Source organism: Thunnus albacares, chromosome 4 (genome assembly GCF_914725855.1).
Source record: "Thunnus albacares chromosome 4, fThuAlb1.1, whole genome shotgun sequence".
Lineage (NCBI taxonomy): Eukaryota > Metazoa > Chordata > Actinopteri > Scombriformes > Scombridae > Thunnus > Thunnus albacares.
In genome coordinates this window covers 37,172,082-37,193,349 of record NC_058109.1, presented here as the reverse complement: position 1 = coordinate 37,193,349, position 21,268 = coordinate 37,172,082, and the positions used below count along the sequence as shown (strand labels likewise).

Genomic DNA, 21,268 nt, shown 5'->3' with positions numbered 1-21,268 from the left:
GCCAACCCTTAGTAACGACCTAGCAACAGAGATGATTTCTAGTCCCTGCTGAATCAACCAGCCAACTTGAGCCAATGCTTTCTGGAGATTGCAGCATTTCCCAAACTGAATAAATACCACACATATAAACACAAAACTGCTTTGCTAGCTCAATCTCTGAGGCTTTTTTCATTTGAGTACGGCTAGGTGTGCTGTCATGCTGATTTGAGCATGTTCTAAATGTCTAGTGAGATTGCTTGGTAAGAACTACGTGTTGTATAATGCCCCTTCCATCTTGACTCCCGTGCCATAGATGTTCATAACATATTGTTTTAAAGCATACAGTTTAGCAAACCCTCTTGACATACAAACACAGTAGGACTACTGATTGTAGAGTGTAATCTATTTCTTCACCATAAGATGGTGTCCATTGTAACACAAGCATTAAGGGTTAGAATTAAAGGCTGGAATCAAGGGCTACACCATGCAGTGCATTTTGAATGCTTATAACATATTATTTTAGTTTACAGCAAGCACTCTTGATGTATGAATACAATACATATTCTATTGCTGAGAGTGGTGTAATCTTTTTATTCACCGTAAGATGGTGTACAAAAAAATAAACCCAATGATTGGATTTATCCAAAACCTCATGGAAGTAAGAAAGTTTCTTACTTCCTTACTTCCTTTCTTACATTATTCTTTACAACAGTTTTTAAAACTTGACCTTACTGTATAAAATGGCCTATGACATTAAATTTTATAAAGAGCCTATTTTCTTTGCTTGCACTCTCTCTCCCTCTCTCGCACACACACAGACACACACACACACACGCACAGACACACACACACACAGGTGAGGTTCACAATCAAATCAAGAAAAAATAAATTGTAGAATGTCAGAAAAAAAACTTTTTAATAAGTCTTGAAATTATCTGTACAGAAGCCCTGAAAGGCAAGCGAGTACATTTTTTTTCTGGAGATTCAATTTCTAAGTCTGATCTAATTTATTTTGTCTTTTGTGTTTATGAGTTAAGAACAAGTGGAAAAAAAGGTTTTGCCAGGATAATCTTTCTAAGTTCCATAAAAAAAAAAAAAAAATCATCTGTGAAACAGGTGAAAAAAAAAAGTTTTGCCAGGATCATTTCTCTAAGTGTTTTTTTTTTTTTTTACCTGTGAAAACAGGTGAAAACTTTTTTTTTGCCAGGATCATTTTTGTAAGTTTTTTTTTTTTTCATATGTGAAAGGAGCATGTGAAAAAAAAACATTTTTTTCTGTTGGGTGTTTGTTGTTGTAATACTCATTTTGGCCACAAGAGGGCTTTTTTTCTCATCTGTGAAAGTAGCAGGTGAATTTTTTTTTTTTTGTCAGGATTTTTTTAAGTGTTTGTTGTTGTAATACTCATTTCGGCAACAAGGGGCCACAAGTGCACCACAACCTCATGTTCTAAATAGCATTCATGTTTTCTTCCAGGTGAGTTTTAATAGCTCCATACCCTCTAAACACAAGGTACATATATTGTGTATTAGCAAGTTATGAAACATTACTGTTGCTAATCTGCTGTTAGCGTTAGCTATACTGACGTTAGCTGTTAGCCTGACAGCTATCGGGCTATTGGCTGTTAGGGTGCTAGCTAGCGGGCTGACATATTGTTCATGGCTAACAGCTACAACCTGGGTTAAGTCGACTGCATAGCTAACGTTAGTTTACTGTATCATTAGTCATCTTAACGGGGACAATTCACCCCTCATGAGTGGGCTGTTTTACAAATAAAGATTAAAAAATAAAAAAACTTATGAGCGGGACATTTGGACACTTGCTCATGGAACAGGAGAACTTTGTACATTTAATTATAGTTATAAACAACAGAATAAGAACTCAATACATTTTGATTTTGGCAATTTGGTTTAATATGGTTATTATTCATATAAGGAGGAGGCTATGTAAAGTTTATAAGCTTTCTTTGTTTATTTAATGAATAAAATACTTAACAGTCACTATGACTGAATGATGCTGTCTTGTTTCACAAAGGGCAGAATGAGACCTACACACTGTTGGGGAGAAATTCAAACCTGATCAGCTGTGTGTAGGTAAGGCGTTATAAAGTATGACCCAAACATTTTGGAGCAATGAGCTAAACTTGATTTTGTTGGCAGATGAAAGTGCTCAGAGAGAAAATAAGAATGTGTTGTTAGTCTTACCTCATGAATACTTTTATGTGAAACACAGTTAGAATTGTACAATGTGCAGTGCATTTAAAAAAAGACCAAATTTCAGCTCACTCTCTCAATACATTATAACTGTACTTCTCACTGTCAGTTGTGGATTTTCCCCTTCCCTTTGTTTGCCGTGATATATGATATATAATTATTGCAGATTGGTGTAGAGTCATTTCATTTGAATGAATCATTCTTACTCTTGATAAAATCTATAGGAGAAATACAGTGAGCACAACCTAAGGGTCCAAGCACACCTGAAGGTTCCACTGTTGGCCAAGTACCCGAACCTGATCAGATGAGGACATGACAAGTTTCCAGCTTTTCAGTGTTGTGTCAGAGTTGTACCTATGATTTTGGAGATAATCATAATATAATCAGACATTTACACAACCTGATTAACAACCTGGTGAAGTGTCCCCGTTAAGATGACTAACATTACAGTAAACTAACGTTAGCTATGCAGTCGACTTAACCCAGGTTGTAGCTGTTAGCCATGAACAATATGTTAGCCCACTAGCTAGTGCGCTAACAGCTGTTAGCCGGTAGCCTGCTAGCTAGCGCATTAACAGCCGATAGCCGCAAGCCCTCTAGCTAGCTAATGTCAGTATAGCTAACGCTAATGGCAGATTAGCGACAATAATGTTACATAACTTGCTAATACACAATATATGTACCTTGTGTTTAGAGGGTATGGAGCTATTAAAACTCACCTGGAATAAAACATGAATGCTTTCAGTCCTGTTTAGAACATGGGGTAGTGGTGCACTTGTGGCCCCTTGTGGCCGAAATGAATATTGCAACAACAAACACTTCCTGACCCAAAAAAAAAAAAAAAAATTCACCTGCTACTTTCACAGTTGATGAAGAAAAAAAAACGAAAAAAACTTTGCCCTCTTGTGACTGAAATGAGTATTACAACAAAAAACACTTAGAAAAAAAAAAAAACTTAAATGATCCTGGCAAAAAAAAAAAAAAAAAAAAAAATCACCTATTTTCACAAATGGAAACAAAAAATTAGAAAAATGATCCTGGCAAAACTTTATTTTTCTTTGCCAGGCAAAACTTTTTTTTTCACCTGTTTCACAGATGAAACCAAACAAAACCTAACAAACTGGGACTTTAACATGATTATGATAGCGAACCAGACAGAGTGGTAATCCTGGAATGCTGTTTTACCTTTGCATACTGTTTCATTGTCAAATCTGACCCACTTTTACATTTGAAAATGGTGAAACATCGTGAATGCTGTGTTCTTTTAGCCTGATAATTTGCACAGCTGATACACACTCTTTGGGTGTTCTGAGTTAAATTCGACCCATATTATCCAAAGGCAACATTTAAAATTGCTCTTGCTTTTTTTCACAATCAATGAAATTACTGTGGCTGTTGTAGGTGACAGCGGACTATAGTGATGCAGTGTGTTCTGAAATAGACAGAAGTGAGAGTTGGTGTGTGCAGTGTGTGAAAGAGGAGGAACAATTTAATAAGAAAACACTCAAAATTTAATGAATATCAATGGACTTAATTTTATACAACACTTGCGCTCTTTCTTTTATTGAAAGGGAAGGGGTGCTCATAGCAGACTGTTCCCTTTTGTGTGTGTGTGCCCCTGCCCTCTGCAGCGCACATACAGAGGAGCTGCATCAGAGTTTTCCTTTTTTCCTTCCTCCTCTTCCCAGTCGTAGAAACAGGCACTGCTAAAAGCAGCAGTTTTTTTTTTCTCTCTGCTCATTCAGCTTGGGTGCTGTAAACCAAAACTTTATGAAGGATTAAATCACCTGGTTATTAATGGCTTCAAGTTTTTTTGACTCTCCAGCCAAATGTGTTATGGGTAGAATAGTGGTTATGTGCTTATTAAATATATATTCTTAAAGTAATTTTCATGGCTTAAAAATCATGACCAATTATTTGACCTATGACCTTAATTGTGATAAACAGATATGTGGGTGGTGCAGAGTGCAGTAACTACAATCTCAGTGTCTTTTTGCTGAGAAAATCCAAATCTAATTTGATTTCTTATTACATTATATCTGTATTTAATTGTTTTATTGTTTGTATGTTTAAAAAGTTGAAATAGATGAGTAATTAAAAAAAATCAAGTAATCCTCAAATATTATTTGGTGAGGATTAATCTATAAAGATGGTTTGACATATTCATTTTAATTGTAAAATTTATGTAAACCCATTTTTAGAATTAGATATTTGCTCTCATAGAATATAACCAAGAACCTGTCTTAACAGAAATAAATTATACCAATCAAATCTAGGTTAATAAACGTTAAAATTGTAATGCTGTATAGGTTACAAGCTGAGGTTATATAAATTATGATTCAGCTACATAGTGTGCACCTATCAATCAATCAATCAATCAATCAATCAATCAATCAATTTTTATTTATATAGCGCCATATCACAACAAAAGTCATCTCAAGGCACTTTTCACATAGAGCAGGTCAAGACCATACTCTATAATTTACAGAGACCCAACAATTCCCCCATGAGCAAGCACTTGGCGACAGCAGTAAGGAAAAACTCCCCTTTAACGAGTAGAAACCTCAAGCAGAACCTGGTTCTTGGTGGGCGGCCATCTGCTTTGACCGGTTGGGTTGAGAGAGAGAAAGAGAGAGGGAAAGGGGGAGGGGGGACAGAAGAACAACAATCATAACAATAACAATAAGTATAAGCAGCAATAACCAGGGAAGGATGCCGTCAGGACTGTGAAGGACTGCGAAGGCTCGGCCCAGAACCCAGGGTTTCCTGTGAGATGAGAAAGCACAAAAAAAAGGGGGAAGAAGCAGTAACATAACTAAGGGCTGATCCAAGGTGAGCCTGGTTGGCCCTAACTATAAGCTTTATCAAAAAGGAAAGTTTTAAGCCTACTCTTAAACATAGAGAGGTGTCTGCACCCCGGACCGAATCTGGTAGATCCTATCCTATGCCATCCTAATCCTATAGATGGCATATTTAACATTGCCTGTTGTGATGAGGTAAAAGCAAGCATAAAATATAAAAATAAAGCCACTAGCGGAAAGAGAGTAGGAAAAAGGCAGAAAGAGAAAGAAGTGTTGGGATGGTTTGTGCATGAGGACACCAAATATTAATAGACAGTGAAAAAGACAGGAAAGTAGGATTAAGAACAGGCCAAACTGAACACAACACACAAACTAACTCAGCTGCAGTGAGATGAACTGACTAAACAAAAGACAGATAAAGGAAACACACAAGCTCTAGTACAAGCACCAGTGGTAAAAACAGCACCCCCACAGGTTGAAGGACCAGTCTGCAGTCAACAAGCAGACATTCAAGCCTCACAGCTCCTGCCCATACATGTGCATGTCTACTAACCAGGAGGTAATTAAAGACCACAGCAAGGGCAAGGAAGACCAGTGATGAGAGTAGGCACCGGCCAGAGAGGGGCTGGAGAGGCCAACTACTATCTGCTTAATATGGTCGACCACCACTCAACCAACCAAGAACACAACGAGGTCCAGGGATGCCTAATGACAACCTGTGCTGGGGATGTCACCAAATAGGACAGGCAAAGAGACTGTCCCACCAACCCCTGGAAACTGTGGGTACGAAACAACTCAACAAACCCATAGACCCAACATTACCTCTTCACTTTATTTTGAAATTTTACAGTGACCAATCAGACAAAGACTATGAAGAATGTTGGGATGAACTTTTGAACAAACACCAAGTTCATCTGCTTGCAAAAGACATGTATGTGGGGCCACAAGGAGGGGCTGCTGCTGTACAACTGCCAGAACACCTCACACAATGGTTTCAATTCAAAAACTCCACACCATGTGACTTTAATGATTGAAAAAAGTCCAATAATGAAATAAGCCCAGCAGGAGCAAACATGGTCCCCCAGAGTGAGCCCTTACATCCACATCTCAGCAGACAAACAGTTCATTAGGATATAAAACAAAATAGGAGATCAGGGAATAGCTGAAAGAGTGATAGTGGATGACAAACCAGCCACGCTGATAGCATTCAGTGCAGAACAGGTGAAGTTGTTGCAGCAAATACCAGACTGTTTGTGGTCAGAACACAAGACAGATGTAGAACTAGTGAAGTCAGCACAACCAGTGGAAATCAAATTGAAACCAGGGGCTAAGCTACCATACAAAAGACAATACCCTCCTACACTACAGGCAATGGCAGGGATAAAACCTACAATGGAAGGTTTGTTACAGGCTGGAGTGTTGGTAAAAACCCGAAGCCTATGCAATTCTCCAGGCCTTCCAATAAAGAAATCCCACTCAAATGATTAGGTTGGTGCATGATCTACACTGTGGTAGATGTAGAAACCTCAGTGATACCTGATCTACATACTCTGATATCAAACGTTCCATCAGACATTGAATGACATTGTGATTGATTATGTTCAGCATTTTTTAGTGTGCCTTTATATCCAGATTATCAATACCTGTTTGCAGTCACACACCAAGGTGAGCAGTATACCTACACTAGGATGTCACAGGGTTGTTTTGCGAGTTCATTTTCCATATTTCACCTCGACATTGAAAGCACACTGACACAATATATGGATGTTTGTTAATCTGTAGCTCATCAATATAACAGTGTGAAAAAGACTCAATAGCAGTTCTAAAAGCATTAGCAGAAGGAGGTCACAAAGTAAGCAACAACAAATTATAGCTTTTGTCAACAAGATGTAGAATACCTTGGCAGAAGACTAACTGATGAAGATAGATATGTTGCTGCCCCACAAATTGCAGCAATAACTAAAGCACCCAAACCACAAACAGTGACCCAAATGCTATCCTTTTTGGGTATGGCAGGGTATAGTAGACAGTAGATTTGTGACTATGCACTTAAAACAGCACCACTTTGTGCAATAATCAAAACAGCAGGACAAGGTGATGGCTCAATTGAATTGGTGTGGACAGACAAAGCTGACAGCGCATTCAAAGGCATTAAAGGGGAACTACAATTAGTACTGGTATTGGGCACCCCAAATGACAGTAAACCCTCTCACCTGTATGTGGCAGACAGGTCAGGATATGCAAATGCAATATTAATGCAAGACATGCCTACTGGCAAACATCCACTAGCCTACTATAGCACCAAACTAAACGATACCTCAAAACAAATCCGGTATCATGAATGGTATGGCCCACAGATGGCACACCCCATGACTGTGAGGCACAAACTGAGTCATTCCTGAAGCCACACCCAGACATGCACAAAAAACTAGTTGAAGCTGAGTTTGTTTTAGCAGAAGAACAGAGCCCAACATCTGACTTGTCCTCTCTCATCCAACCTCAAGAAGCAGCCAGCATTTATAAAAAAAGTGTTTAGTCAAAAAGGGGGGAATTTAAGACCCAGATGGGCCCCACACAGGCCTCTGTTGAGGTCCTGATGGTCATTTTCTGACCCCAACCTCTGTACTATACACCTTGATTAAGGAGGCACATGGCAAAGGCCATTGCGCAAGGGGGGAAGTGATACGGAAGTGATATGGAAGTGATACGGAAGATCCAGGGAGTTAGGAGACAAGGGAATTAGTGGTCACTATATTTGACAGCTATGGTTGACAGATTTCTGGCAGATTGTCCAAAATGTGCTGTGCATAATTGAAGAAAAACATTTTTGATGCCTATTGCTACCATTTTGGTGCCAGATGGACCGTTCAGACACACAGTGATAGATTTTATTGACATGGGAGAAGACAGGAAAGCACAAGGCAAAAAAATTTGGCGTACCTGATAAGATCAGTTCAGATAATGGTCCACACTTGGTAAATGCGACGATACAGCTCCTGACTAAGTGTATGGGTATCAAGCACAGGTTAGGGTGTGTGTATCATCCACATTCGCAAGGGATGGTGGAAAGAGCAAATGGTACTTTGAAACTGAGATTGGCTAAGATGTGTTGGAATTTGTGTGAAAGAGGGAGGCTCAAGTTGCAAGATGTGGTGCCTTCGGCACTAATGAAGATGAGAATGCAAACTAACTAATGACGCATTTAACCCTGCATGAAATGCTTACAGGTTGACCTATGCCAGTTGCTTATCTTAGAGGACCCTATAAGGGACCTCTGCTTGAACAGTTAGAAATGGAATTAGCAAGCTATGTCAAACACTTAACTGCTATCCACAAGGCTATCTTTTAACAGGTTAAAGGAGCCACCGAAGGGAGAAGGAGTGAGATCACAGAGGATCTCCAACAGGTACAGCCTGGTGACTTAGTGTACATCAGGGTGTTCAAGAGAAAACAATGGGACCAGCCCAGGAGCGAAGGACCATTCTAGGTGCAGTAGATGATGATGACTAACAACTAGGACTCACACATGGCCCCACCCAGACAAAAGACAACCAAGAAGCAGTACAATAAGTATTTACAACCGATCTTAGATGACTTGCCTTATGGACCCATCTCTATATCTTAGTCACACACTATCCATAGTGTCCATGCACAAAGGCTTCAGTTCAGTCAGTAGGATATCAATTATTTGGGACCCCTTTGGCCCTTTATGAAATTCGCATAGCAAAGGTACAGTGTAAATCCTGGACAAATAGAATTTATACGTTGCCTGTAGGTATAACCCTTGAAATTAGCAATCTCCAATTACTATACTTTTTTGATCAGGTACATCACAGGGTGCATCACAGGGTGTATTATGACGGTTGGTGTATGCCATTAGAGACAACTGCTGATAGAGAAGTGATCACATTGAGACTAGGGCCTGTAATATTGTTTAGTATGTATGCCAGTTTAGCATGCTACAGCAGGAAAGGTATAGAGCGTACAGCTGAGAAGTTAAAGGCTCAGTATAGAAGACACAAAGGCAGGTACTATATCTCATTATTAGAGTACACTTTGTTAATGCCTTATGGTGAGGGAGAGATACTAGAAGATGTATATTGCATGTGCAAAGACTGTTTTGCTGATCGTATGCTAGATCCCCAGTGTCCCAAAGCATGGAGACAACGCTCGACCTAGGACACCTATGGACCAATCCGAAGGAGTCCACAGATCAGTGGATGCCACGAACGGACAATCGAACAGATCAGGACCAGAAGAGGATGCGCCACGACGTGCGAAGAGGATGTACAACAACAAGTAACCCATCACCCTGACTCGGCACTGCAGTTGTCTGGTGTTTTGAGAGTCAGTGCATGATGTGGGGGTGTTAATAACAATGTTATTAACAATGTTTTTGCATGTAAAAACTCAGAATTAGACTTCCCTAAAATTCCTTTACTTCAGGAGACGCAGGCTGCAAAGCACCAGCCACACCTAAAGCCCCTAGAACAAAGAAATTGAATATTCATCAATAATTCGGCACGAAACCCTTAAGAACACACCCAAACTCCTGCCATTTTATCCTAACTTATAAAAACAGCCTCAAAAAGATTACTCTTTGAGCTGGCCTCCAAGAACTCCAGAAAATTCTTAAGACCTCTGTTTTGTTTTGCAACCAAATATATCTTTATTTAATCTTTTTTTGCAACAAGGTAATTTGTTTTTTTTAAAATTAGTAACATTAAGTCTCATATTTCCACATATAGTAATTTAATTTTGAAGTAAGCACGTACTTTTATTTTTATTTTATATTTTATTTTGACGTAAATGCCACTGAAGATTTGAGCACAGTCAGACTAAACTTTATTCGGTACTCAACTGAAGTTACTAAAAGCCAACCAAAGCCTGAATCCTCAACTTGAACTCCTGAAGAAGAACAACAACAACAATGCTTGAAACTGAACCTCTGCCTGCTCTCTGAGAGCAATACTGCAAACCAGAAGTAAAGCTGGCCTAGAGACTATCTCAGAGCAGCCTGAAACTGCTTGATTTTTGCATCTACGGATTGCATCTATGAAGATGTCTTTTTATTTATTATTTTCTGCATATTATCTTATGCTTTATCATGTATCCTCAAGACGTTTTGCTATTGATAAATGTCTTCATTTATCCTAAAAGTGTTTGGTTGTTTCTTTGAGCTGCAGTAAACTGTTCACCGGTCACTGTTTGGGACAAGAACTTAAGATTATGAGACTGATTAAATTGAACAAGGGTTAGTGCTCCCTCCTAGCACTAACAAATCCTAACCAAAAAGGAGTTGGTGCCCCAATAACGAGGTAAATGCACAGTCCTGCAAGTATGTTGCCGTGTTTGACCAAGGCCTCCTGTGAAACTGCATCAATTCCAGTTAAACACAGGGAAGCTCACATGGATACAGAAATTCTTAGTGTTTTCTGTCCTCAGTTGAAAAGTTGTATGCCGACATCAGCAACAAGAATGCAATTCTGAAACAAACAGAGGGATTACAGTTCTCAGACACAACCATCTCAAGAACCATATCACTGAGATGATGGCTGAAGATGACAGCAGATATATCCATTGTACCTCAGACTCTCACTGGATGAGAACCCAGATGTGTGGAGATGCACAGCTGTGTGTGGGTTCGTTAACCCAAGGAAGAAGCTTTTAGAGAGAAACTGCTGTGGCTTTGATACCATTGCAAGGACAGAGTAGTACAAGTGCCTGACAGTTTACTTGATTTCTTTTTACTTTACTTTTTTTTACCAAGAATAATTTCAGTTGGTTGCACCTAGCATCACTTTGAACTAACTGTGTGTCAAACATGAAGAGAAAAGGACAACTGACTTAGACTGATGACAGCACAGTGTAACACTTACCAGTAATTACATCTTTCATTTGCAGTCCATGGAAAGGTGTTTTTCCATCGATGCCACGCAGCTGAGCTGTTTAGAAAGGGAGTTTGTAAAACAGTGCTTCATCACTGTCCTTAATGTCAACCCCTCCAATGACACTCAATGCAGTAATCTGAAAAATATAATTTAAAAGCCATGGATACATGCGTTATATTATCACTAGTCATATTAACTAAATTCTAAAAATTTTTAGATATTATTCCAATTTTCCCTTAGTTGGTGTTCGAGACAGTAGTGATGTTATCTTGATTGGATAGCATTTCTGCTGTCCAACCACATACAGCTTAGGTGCCAAGTAAAATATTAATAAAAACTCCTCTCCAACGGGAAGAAACCTCAAGCAAAACCTGGCTCTAGGTGGATGGCCACCTGCCTTGACCGGTTGGGTTGAGAGAGAAGGGGGGGGGGAGGCAGAGATATATTCATACGGGTGACAAAGTAAAGGAAAAACTGGTACAGGTCTGAATGCCTGACCCCTACAGTAAGAGGATCTGGTGGCTCTGTTATGTGGTGGGGGGAATTATGCTGGCATGGTTTGAGTTCACTTGTCCCCTTAAAGGGAACCCAGATAGATTGCTGGCCTTCTTCTGGCCCGGACAAAATGGATGTGAACCTGAAATGGCCCACATGTAAAATAACAAATATGGCCCAAATATCCCAAAACAAATGTGGGCCATTTTTGGTTAAGATGCAGTGCTCATCGCTTGGCGATGTGTAAACTGGATGTGACGCTAAAGTCGCCCATGTGATACATAGTGAATATGGCCCAAATATCACAAAACAAGTGTGGGCCACCTTGACCGAAAGTGGCCAACATATGACATGGGAAATATGGCCTAAATACTATACAACAAATTTGGCCCACTTTTGGCAATTGTATGGCACAGTCAGCACTGGCTGTCATAGTGTGAGCCTAATGTGGCCCATATTTGAAATAGTGAATATGGCCCAAATATTGCTGAACATTATTGGGCCACTTTAGGTAAGGATGTGGCACAATTGGTACTGGCTTATCTGAATGTGAGCCTGAAGTGGCTATCTTAAACATATGGGCCAGTTCCGGCAAATATACGACACAGTAAGTGTCAGTCCGAACCTCACTGTCCTACGCTGAGACACTCAGCTGGTTGCATCTTGAAGTGAAGTGAAATAGGATCAGAGTAACTGTCTCTCTCTTTACTCAACATACCAGACTCTCTGGGTCACACTGGACAGGCTCTGTAACTAACACTTTGTTCAAATTCACATTTCTTAGCATCTTATCACTTATCGTAATACATTTAAAATACTTTAAATCTTACTTCTCTTACTTCATTGAGTTAATTTATATACGACCACTTTGATAACACCTAAACATTGTGATGACATGTGATACAAGGAATCTTGATAGCTGGTAAACAACCTCACTGTGACTGTACTGAAAGACCCAAATATGGTTTCATATTGTGAGTGTAGCCATGTTTTTTGTGTTTTATTCAGAGGATTCACCTCAAACTGAAACATTAGAATGTAAAATGATAACCTACAGTTCCTTTACAAGACAGTTTCAAAATGCCTTAAGGTGTTACTGAGCTAATTTTGTGAAAATTACAAATTACAATAATTGTACTTACTGCAAATGTGTTGCATTTAATTACCACCCATGATTCATAACAATACACATCCTTTATTTGATTTTAAGGGGGAAAAAAATCATTTAACACATTATTTCTTTAAGTTAGCGAGTATTTATAACTCCCAGATATTTAGCATTTTAATAGGCTTTTAACAATAGCAGAAAGGGGACAAAATACACAAGTAAAATTAACTTAATTTCATGAATTGTTGCATTTGAATTTGATCATGTAGTGTACACCATTACTGGTGAATACAAATCTAACAAAACAATACAACAATGATTTATGGTGAAGAATTCAATTTATGGGACTTGTATGAGCTACTGTACATGTTTCATGTATGCACTGTACAAAGATTAACCATCTCTTCTAATCATCCATATGAACAAAATGTATTTAATACACCTAGGACTCAAAGTGTCTTGGATTTTTTACTTATTGTTCACAATTGTTTGTACTGATATCACATATCTTGTCATGCTTTGATAAGACATCTGGCATTTAACTGTTTGGTGCCTCTCTAGATCGCTGCATTCTTTCGAATAGATGAATTAGGCCATACTGTGTATGTAGTCACTGATTAATATCAGCAGATATCTTTCAACATTAGTCTTTTTAGTGCCAAAGTCCCTGTTTTTGTTACTATACTTCCACTGCAGCTCAACACTGCCTGAGGAAATACAAAGAGGAAATTCAATGCTAAAAAGACTGTAAATGTGTCAGATATCCACTTGATATGACTAACTCAGACTGTTGAAGCCTCATATAAGCTTCAGATCAACTTTTAAAACATGTCTTCACGTCTCTACAAAGCACGGTTTAATAACAAGGATTTAAGGACTATGTAATTCAACAGTTGGTGGCGATAATGCTCCGAATGGTGGCAATTCGCCATTAAACAGGAAGAAGAAGAAGAAGAAGAAGAAGAAGAAGAAGAAGAAGAAGAAGAAGAAGAAGAAGAAGAAGAAGAAGAAGAAGAAGACACAGATACACTGCAGCCGGTGTCACTGTTTGTACTTGCACGCTAGCCGATTGTTATGTAAAAGCGGCTAACAACTGCAAGAAACTGAGTGCAAGGCGTCCGCTGAATTAAAAGAAGGAAACAGAAAGAGTATAATTGATTTCTTATCTTCATTCTGATATAACCATCTGTGGGAAATGTCTGCTCTTGAGAGTCTGAAAGAGTTCGCCGAGCAGCGGCTAGCTGCGGCTGTCGATGAGATATTTGAATATTTTGAGAAAACAGTAACTGACTATGACGAGGAATTGGACCGCTATTGCAAGTTGCTGGATATTATTTTGCAGCCTGAAATTAGGCTTCGAAGAGCAGGTTTGTTTTCCTTTACCGCTTAATTTCCCTATGTAACAGTTTCGCTTCGCTAATATACGTTAGACATACACAGTCAGTTAGTACCAGTTAACAGTTAGCTTCTGCTTCTAATGAGCACATCTGGGGTTGGTTGTTAAGGCTAAAAATATATATATATATTTTTAAAAATATGCACGCTTTGGTGAAATTACTTTTTGTAAATGTAACGATATGTAGCCTAACTAACAAGACTAACCAGCATTAAATTAATGGCGCTAGATTTGTAACATAGAGATACAACAGCGAACATTACATTCTTTGATCGAATACTATCCAACAATTTTCCAGACAACACAAGCGATCTTGCTGCGATGTTTGGGCTCTCCTGTGTGTGGGAGGGCGTCACGTTGTGTTGGGGTTTATTGTGGCTGCTTGCGCCTGAATTTAAAGACATATTTGACCAATTTTATCAAATATAATTAATTTAAAACGTGTAATGTTAGAGACTGCCGTAGCTGGAAAAAGACAAGAAACTGGATTCCATTGCAGTTTTTCAAATTTCGACAACTTAAAGGATGTGTTCACAATTTTTCAAGTCTGTCTGAAAACAACATTTGGGAGACCAAATGAACATTAAAACTAGTTTTTCTTGCTGTAATCATTCCTCCTGTTCATACTGACCATTAGATGATCCCTTCATAATGTGCTTTAAATGTAAGTGATTGTAGACAAAATCCACAGTCCTCCTCTTGTGCAAAATGTATTTAAAATTTTATCTGAAGCTAAAATGAAGCTTCAGTGTCCAAATGAGTCAATTCAAGCAGATATTTGTCTTTTTAGTGCCAAAGTCCCTGTTTTTGTTAGTATACTTCCACTGCAGCTCAACACTGTCTGAGGAAATACAAAGAGGAAATTCAATGCTAAAAAGACTGTAAATGTGTCAGATATCCACTTGATGACCAACTCAGACTGTTGAAGCCTCATATAAGCTTCAGATCAACTTTTAAATGCATTTTTGCTCAAAATGTCTGCGGACACACTGTTGATTTTGGCCCCCATCACTTACATTGAAAGCACATTTAAAGGGGATCTTCAGTATGAACAGGAGGAATGATTACAGCCAGGAAAACCTCTTTCACTGTTCATATGGACACCTGACCACTGAAGACAGACCTGAAAATCAGCCTGTCCTTTAACATCAACAATGTATCATATCACTTCAGAAATTGCTGGATTTTGTCCATTCAGAAAGTGTGTTAATACAGAATTTCCTCAACCAAAACACAGAGTGCAGTGTAGGAGACACTCATACATGTGACTGAGATGGTTGCACTGAGGAGCCCTGCTCCACTTTTGGACTGTTTCTAACCATGTAATACTGATTTCCTTGTGGATAATAATAATAATGATGATAATGAAATTAAATAATGTATTCCTTTCTGCATGTGTAGAATCTTTACCCAAGATGGATCAGAGTGGTCCTGGTCCACTGATTGACTGCACCTGAAAGGGGAATAAAATGCTAACTGTTCAGCATCACAGAGTAGTCTAATCTGTAAGACAATGTTACTGATACTGAGACCACTGATCCTGCACCAGAGAGAAGTGCTATAAAACCCATCATCTAAATCTAGGAATGAAAGCAACTTGGTGTTATGTTACACAATGATTATGAGTATGCCAAACTCATAATTACAGGGAGGAATCTTGAATCTTGTTTTTATTTTACTAAATATCTATTTTTGGTAGCTGAAGTGCACTTGAATAGCCGGAGGAAGTAAAACCTCGAAGGTCAAGGTACATCAAAACAGAACATACAATCGTAAAACAGTTGTATCACACTTAGATCGACATAAAGGCACAGATATTCATGTTTGTGTATTTGTATATCATTACTTTCTGCAGATGTCCGTTCGCTGACTGTTAGTGCAGAGGTTCCCCCTGAGCAGCAGGAGATGAAGCCCAGTCTGGACCAGGAAGCCCCAGAGCCCCCATGCATTAAAGAGGAACAGGAGGAAGTCTGGAGCAGTCAGGAGGGAGAGCAGCTTCAAGGACTGGAGGAGGCTGATATCACTCTCATCTCTGTGAAAAGTGAAGATGATGAAGAGAAACCTGAGTTATCACAGTTCCATCAAAGCCAAATTGAGGAGCACAGAGAGGCAGAGGCTCCAGCCAGCTGCCCGGCTGAACAGATGAAAGCAGAAGTGGATGGAGAGGACTGTGGAGGATCAGAACCAGCCTGTGATGTACTAGCAGCTACTGCTGACAGCAGTGTAGACAGTTCTGAACCAAAGACTGAAGACAGGGATGATTTGAACAGATTTAATGGAGGTAAAATGCATAAACCTTTCAGCTGTTTATTTTGTGAGAAACGTTTTGTCTGTAAATTGGATTTGGTGATACACGCGAGAGGTCACACAGGGGAGAAACCCTTTAGGTGCTCAGATTGTGGTGAACGTTTTAGCCACCGTGCAGCTCTTAAGCAACACATGATGCTCCACACAGGAGAGAAACCTGTCACTGGCAGTGTGTGTGACAGAAGAATCATCCGGAAATCACACATCAAAACCCAGGAGTGTGTTGATCAGAGCAGCTGCAGGAAGTGAAGCAATGGTGCTGGTGGACAGGCAGGATTATTAAGCATGGAATGGTCATGGAAGAAACAGAATGGTGTGTAAAAGTTGCCATTGTTTTCCCTCTGGGACAGAAATGAAAACTTTCATTATTCACTGTGTGTGTGTGTGTGTGTGTGTGTGTGTGTGTGTGTGTGTGTGTGTGTGTGTGTGTACACAACGTTGTCTGTATGTTTCCAGCCTATGATGGACTGGTGACCTGTCACCCAGTGTGATCTGGGATAGGCTATGAATTAAACTTTTCTTAGGAGGATGAATAATGTCTAATTTCTTCATTAAAAAGGTATATAGTCCCACTTTTACACATCTTTAATGCTTCTTTTAGTCATTTTCCCTTTTTTTTCTTTTCCTTTTTAGTATTTTTATGTGACTTGCATGTTTAAATAAAGCATGGAACATAGCTGGTGTGAAAATGCTGGAATTACAGTGTCTACAATTGACACAGAAACATAAATTAACCTATGATTGTAATTTGTGTCATTAATCAAGCAAAAATGTCAAGCATTTGTTGGTTTTAGCTTGTCAGATGTGAGGATTTGGTACTTCTGTTTCCTTTCATTCTAAATTGAATATGTTATATATGTTATATAACAAATTTAGAGATGTCATCTTGGGCTCTGGAAACTTGTCATGTTCTGTTTTGGGGTTTTTTGTCACTTTTGAGAATAAGTGATTCATCATACAATAGAAATGAGAATTGGACCTTTGAACTTCAGAAAAAAATATTTTTCAAAATCACATCGACATTCACTAATTACTATATGTATATATATATATATATATGTTCCTGGAACAGAACTTTGCTGTATGTTTGTTTTTTGGTTCACTCCATTTGTCTGCAGCAATGGTGAATATTTTTATATCTAAGTTTTTACGCCATTTCCCACAAGACCAAGACGTTCACAGACTAAACTTGACTGGCTGGACAGAATTGAGGCCTGTTGAGTGATTGCATCTTGTCTGGATGTAAATGAAAGTTCGGAGGGGTTCAGATTCTAGCAAGTGGAGGTGCAGCAGTAGATAATCATATTTTAGAATATAGATAGTACATCCCAGGACCATGCTTTATTTCAGATGAAAGAAATCTGAAGATTGCTGAGATTGCAGTGCATCACAGATCAAACTGTAGCTTCTGCTCTATAATTCATAGGAATAACTGCATTAAAGGATATGGCTGGTAATTTTATATATCTTTCTTTTTGTCAACAAATCTCATGTTTGGATCTAAATAAACAATAAACTGATCAACTAACAAATATTGGTGTGTGTATCCAAAGTCTGATTTATCTTTATATTCCTCAGTACCGTAGGCCTCCGTTGTCCAAAAACTATGGAAAACATGTCAGTAAGCCACACCGTGGACTGGGTGACATGTTCCTTAATTATGAAGAGAGTGATTACTGTAGTTATAGAAATGGCTCCAAAGAGTAAACGGCGATAAGTGGCTCAGGAGGTAGAGCACGTCGTCCACTAGTCGGGAGATTGGCGGTTCGATTCCCAGCTCCTCCAGTCCACATGTCGATGTGTCCTTGGCCAAGATACTTAACCCCAAGTTGTGAATGATTAGATGTCCTCTGATGGGCAGGTTGGGACCTTGCATGGTAGCTCCTGTACCCATTCGGTCTATGAACGAGTGTGTATGGATGAATGTGATTCGTAGTGTAAAAGGGCTTTTAGTAGTCAGAAGATTAGAAAGGCGCTATACAAGTACAGTCCGTTAACGGTTTAGATATTATTTCTCTGAGTGGTTTTCCAAGTTTCGTGTTCCAGCACGAATTCATTCTGATCAGGGTCGGAATTCATGATCATGATCATGATCATGATCAGACCGTTCGGCCTGAGTCCCTGGTGGAGGGCCAGATGGTGCTGTTGCGAGATTTTGGCAGGAGAGGTCGTTGCAAGATTCAGGATAAGTGGAATCCAGCGGTGCATAGGGTGATCAAGGCTCCCCCTGGAGAAGGTCCTGTGTATACAGTTGCACCAGTAGATGACCTCACGAAGGTCAAGCGGGTGCACCGCACACTGCTTAAGGCCCTTGTTGGGATTGCCTCTCCGGGCAGCTTTTCTGCTCCTCCTCCCACTGCCCTTAGGGGGAAACCCCTCCCCCACCAGCTGGTCAAGTGGTGAGAGAAGCCCAAACCGCAACTGCATTGGCACCACCTGCCGCTGCAACAGTTCCTTTGCCCCTTTCCCATTCCGCACCTTTGGCTGTGTCCCTCCCACAGAGCAGTGAGACTGCTGTGTGACGTACAGCACAGCCGGCATTGGCCCCTCCTGCAGATGCAGCAGTATCCTTACCCTCCACTCATTTTGCCCCTCTAGCAGTCTCTCCCCCAGGGAGTAACGGAACTGCCATATGGCGGACTGCCCGATCTACGGCTGGCCATCATTCAAACCCCCATTGCCTTCCCAGGCCTGCCAATGAAAGGGCTCATGCGAGGTCCCCACCCGCCCAGTCAAACATTGTGTCTGCTTTCTTCAGACCCTGGCACTAACTCCTACACTTTTCCAGCGCATCGTCGGGTCAACAATGAAAAAGGGGGGGGTGGATTGTGGCAGTATGATATGCTGCTGTGCCTGAATGCAGGACGGTCTGGCGCTCTGCACTTCACCTGGTGCATTAGCCTATCAGTGCTAGGGCGAGGGGATATAAGGAGGCTGTGTCCCTCCCTCACCCTCTCACTTCCTGGATCGAAGGCCCTCCCACTTTCTGGCCTTTCACGTCCTCCTCTGCTCTCCATGCGGGTAGGCATGCAGCTGCATTGTCTGTAGCTTGCTGCTTTAGCTCCTGTTAGCCTGTGTATTAAACAGCTCACCTCTGTTTTTAGTGGTCCATGGTGGCTGAGGTGATTGCGAGGAGCTCCATTGTTTTGCCATAAGCAAGTAAAGCCTCCAGGTATGGACTTAATGTTTTCATTTACAACAATAGCCTGTTAGCCCAGGTATAGAACACCTTACATGTCCGTTTTTCATAGTGGATCCTGAACACATCACCGGCGCACCATAGATGCTCCAGTTGGCACAGAGCAGTGCAGAGCCTCCTTGTCTTTCTCCTCACTGGGAGGATGCTCGCTGATTGGGACCTGTGGCTGAACTCTGGACAGTAAGATAAGTGCAGGAACACTGCTGCTTCGCCTACCCTCTGTGTATGGTGGCTGTTTTGCTTGGGACTGCTCTGTCGCCTTGCTACATAGACTATGGCTGTGGTGCATGCTGCTCTCTGCTTCGCTCACTGCTTTCTGCTTTGCTTGCCGCCTCCTGCTTCCCTTGCTATTGTGACTGTTTTCTTCAAGTTGCTCTGCCCCCCGTTCTTTGTCCCTCCAGCGGCAGTTGCCCAGTCGGGACTGTGTATCTCTGGCCAGAGACCCTGTTTCTTTGCTTACTCTTGTTTGTTTTTTTGGGTTTGTTAAGTTACCAATTATGAAATAGTTTAATGATTTTTGTTTCTTATTTCTATTTGAGTTTCAGCCCCAGGCTGTTAGTATCTTGTGTTAGGACATTTATTATTATAATTCTTTTTATGATTGTTGTCATTACGTATTGTGTTACTGATTGTGTTTTCCCCTCTCCATTTAGTCGCTTAGAGCCGATGGTGGTGGTGGTGTCCCAGGTGGTGGTTTCCCTTTGTGTGTTGTGTGATCCTGGATTTTTCGTTTTCTTTGCACTTCATCTTCTTTTTTTTTGCTGTGTGCCACGTACGAGTGGGGTGCTCCTTATTTAATTTTGACTTCTTTCCCCCAGTTTTCCCCTCACCACCGGTAAGCCTCAGCACTGGAGCAGGGTGTTAGCATTTTAGTTCTTTTTTAAGTCTTTTTTAATATATTGTGACCAATTAAATAAATTTGTTAAATATTTGTTAAACATTGAACCACGTGTCCTGCCCTTCCTTGTATTACTTACCTGCGTGCCTCTCCATTACCATTTATATTTATTTAAAATTCCCTGGGTGAAACTCCCAGGGTGGCGTTGTGAATTTTCTTTTCAAATTTCATAAGCTTAAATCTTTACCCATAATTGTATCCGCCACTCATATCGCCACACCATGTTAGGGTGTAACAATATCGATACTGAATAAAAAAGGAAGCCGAGTGAAATCCAGTTAAAATCAGTGGTATGGCAACATTTTGCTTTCCCCATTTCATATAAGGCTAAAAATGTGCATGTTGTTGACAACAACGTGTGAGCCATCGTTGCCACTTAGCACTATAAACACACTTGACTGGTCAACATATTTGGAACACCACATTTTCACAAAGTATAAAAGAGCCATTACATTTTTACAAGCCTGCAGCCCCTGTCCTGAATCTTTTTTATCTACACCATTTTGTGACTGTCAATTCATGAGCAACTTTTAAAATATGGCTTGGAGGAGCAAGGTAAATGCACACAGTGCAATGTGACCGGATCTGCCTCACCACATCTGGAGGTGGTCTGGCTCGCACTGACAGAATGTCAGTCACTCTTAGCTAGGTGTATATGCAATTTGAACAGATAACTCATATTTGTGAGAAGGTATCTTCCCACAAGTTAGAGAATGTCAATAGATCACCAATTACTTTTGACATCTGGTGTCATTGGTCCTACTTAGACCAGATCTGATCACAATGCAGACAGACTGCAGATAAAACAAGTGAACAGATGTAAATGCAAAGGACATGATTGGATGTCATTATCTGGGTAATGCAACTACAAACAGATCACATTTTTACAAGCCACCTGATTGACTCTTTCTGGACTGTTTATCTCTCAAGCAGCATTTCCCCTATATGCTTTCAAAAGCGGGGCAGCGCTGTTGCTAAATGAAG

At 40.1% G+C, this 21,268-nt stretch overlaps 1 protein-coding gene across 1 annotated transcript; it reads left to right on the top strand.

Annotated features, from left to right (window-relative positions):
* The first annotated feature begins 13,457 nt into the window (after positions 1-13,457).
* Positions 13,458-16,765, top strand: LOC122981482 (zinc finger and SCAN domain-containing protein 12-like). The gene is made up of 2 exons (XM_044350224.1): positions 13,458-13,851; positions 15,736-16,765. Exons 1-2 carry the CDS (start codon positions 13,680-13,682, stop codon positions 16,434-16,436), a joined length of 873 nt encoding a protein of 290 aa, XP_044206159.1. The 5' UTR covers positions 13,458-13,679; the 3' UTR covers positions 16,437-16,765.
* The last annotated feature ends 4,503 nt before the right edge of the window (positions 16,766-21,268 follow it).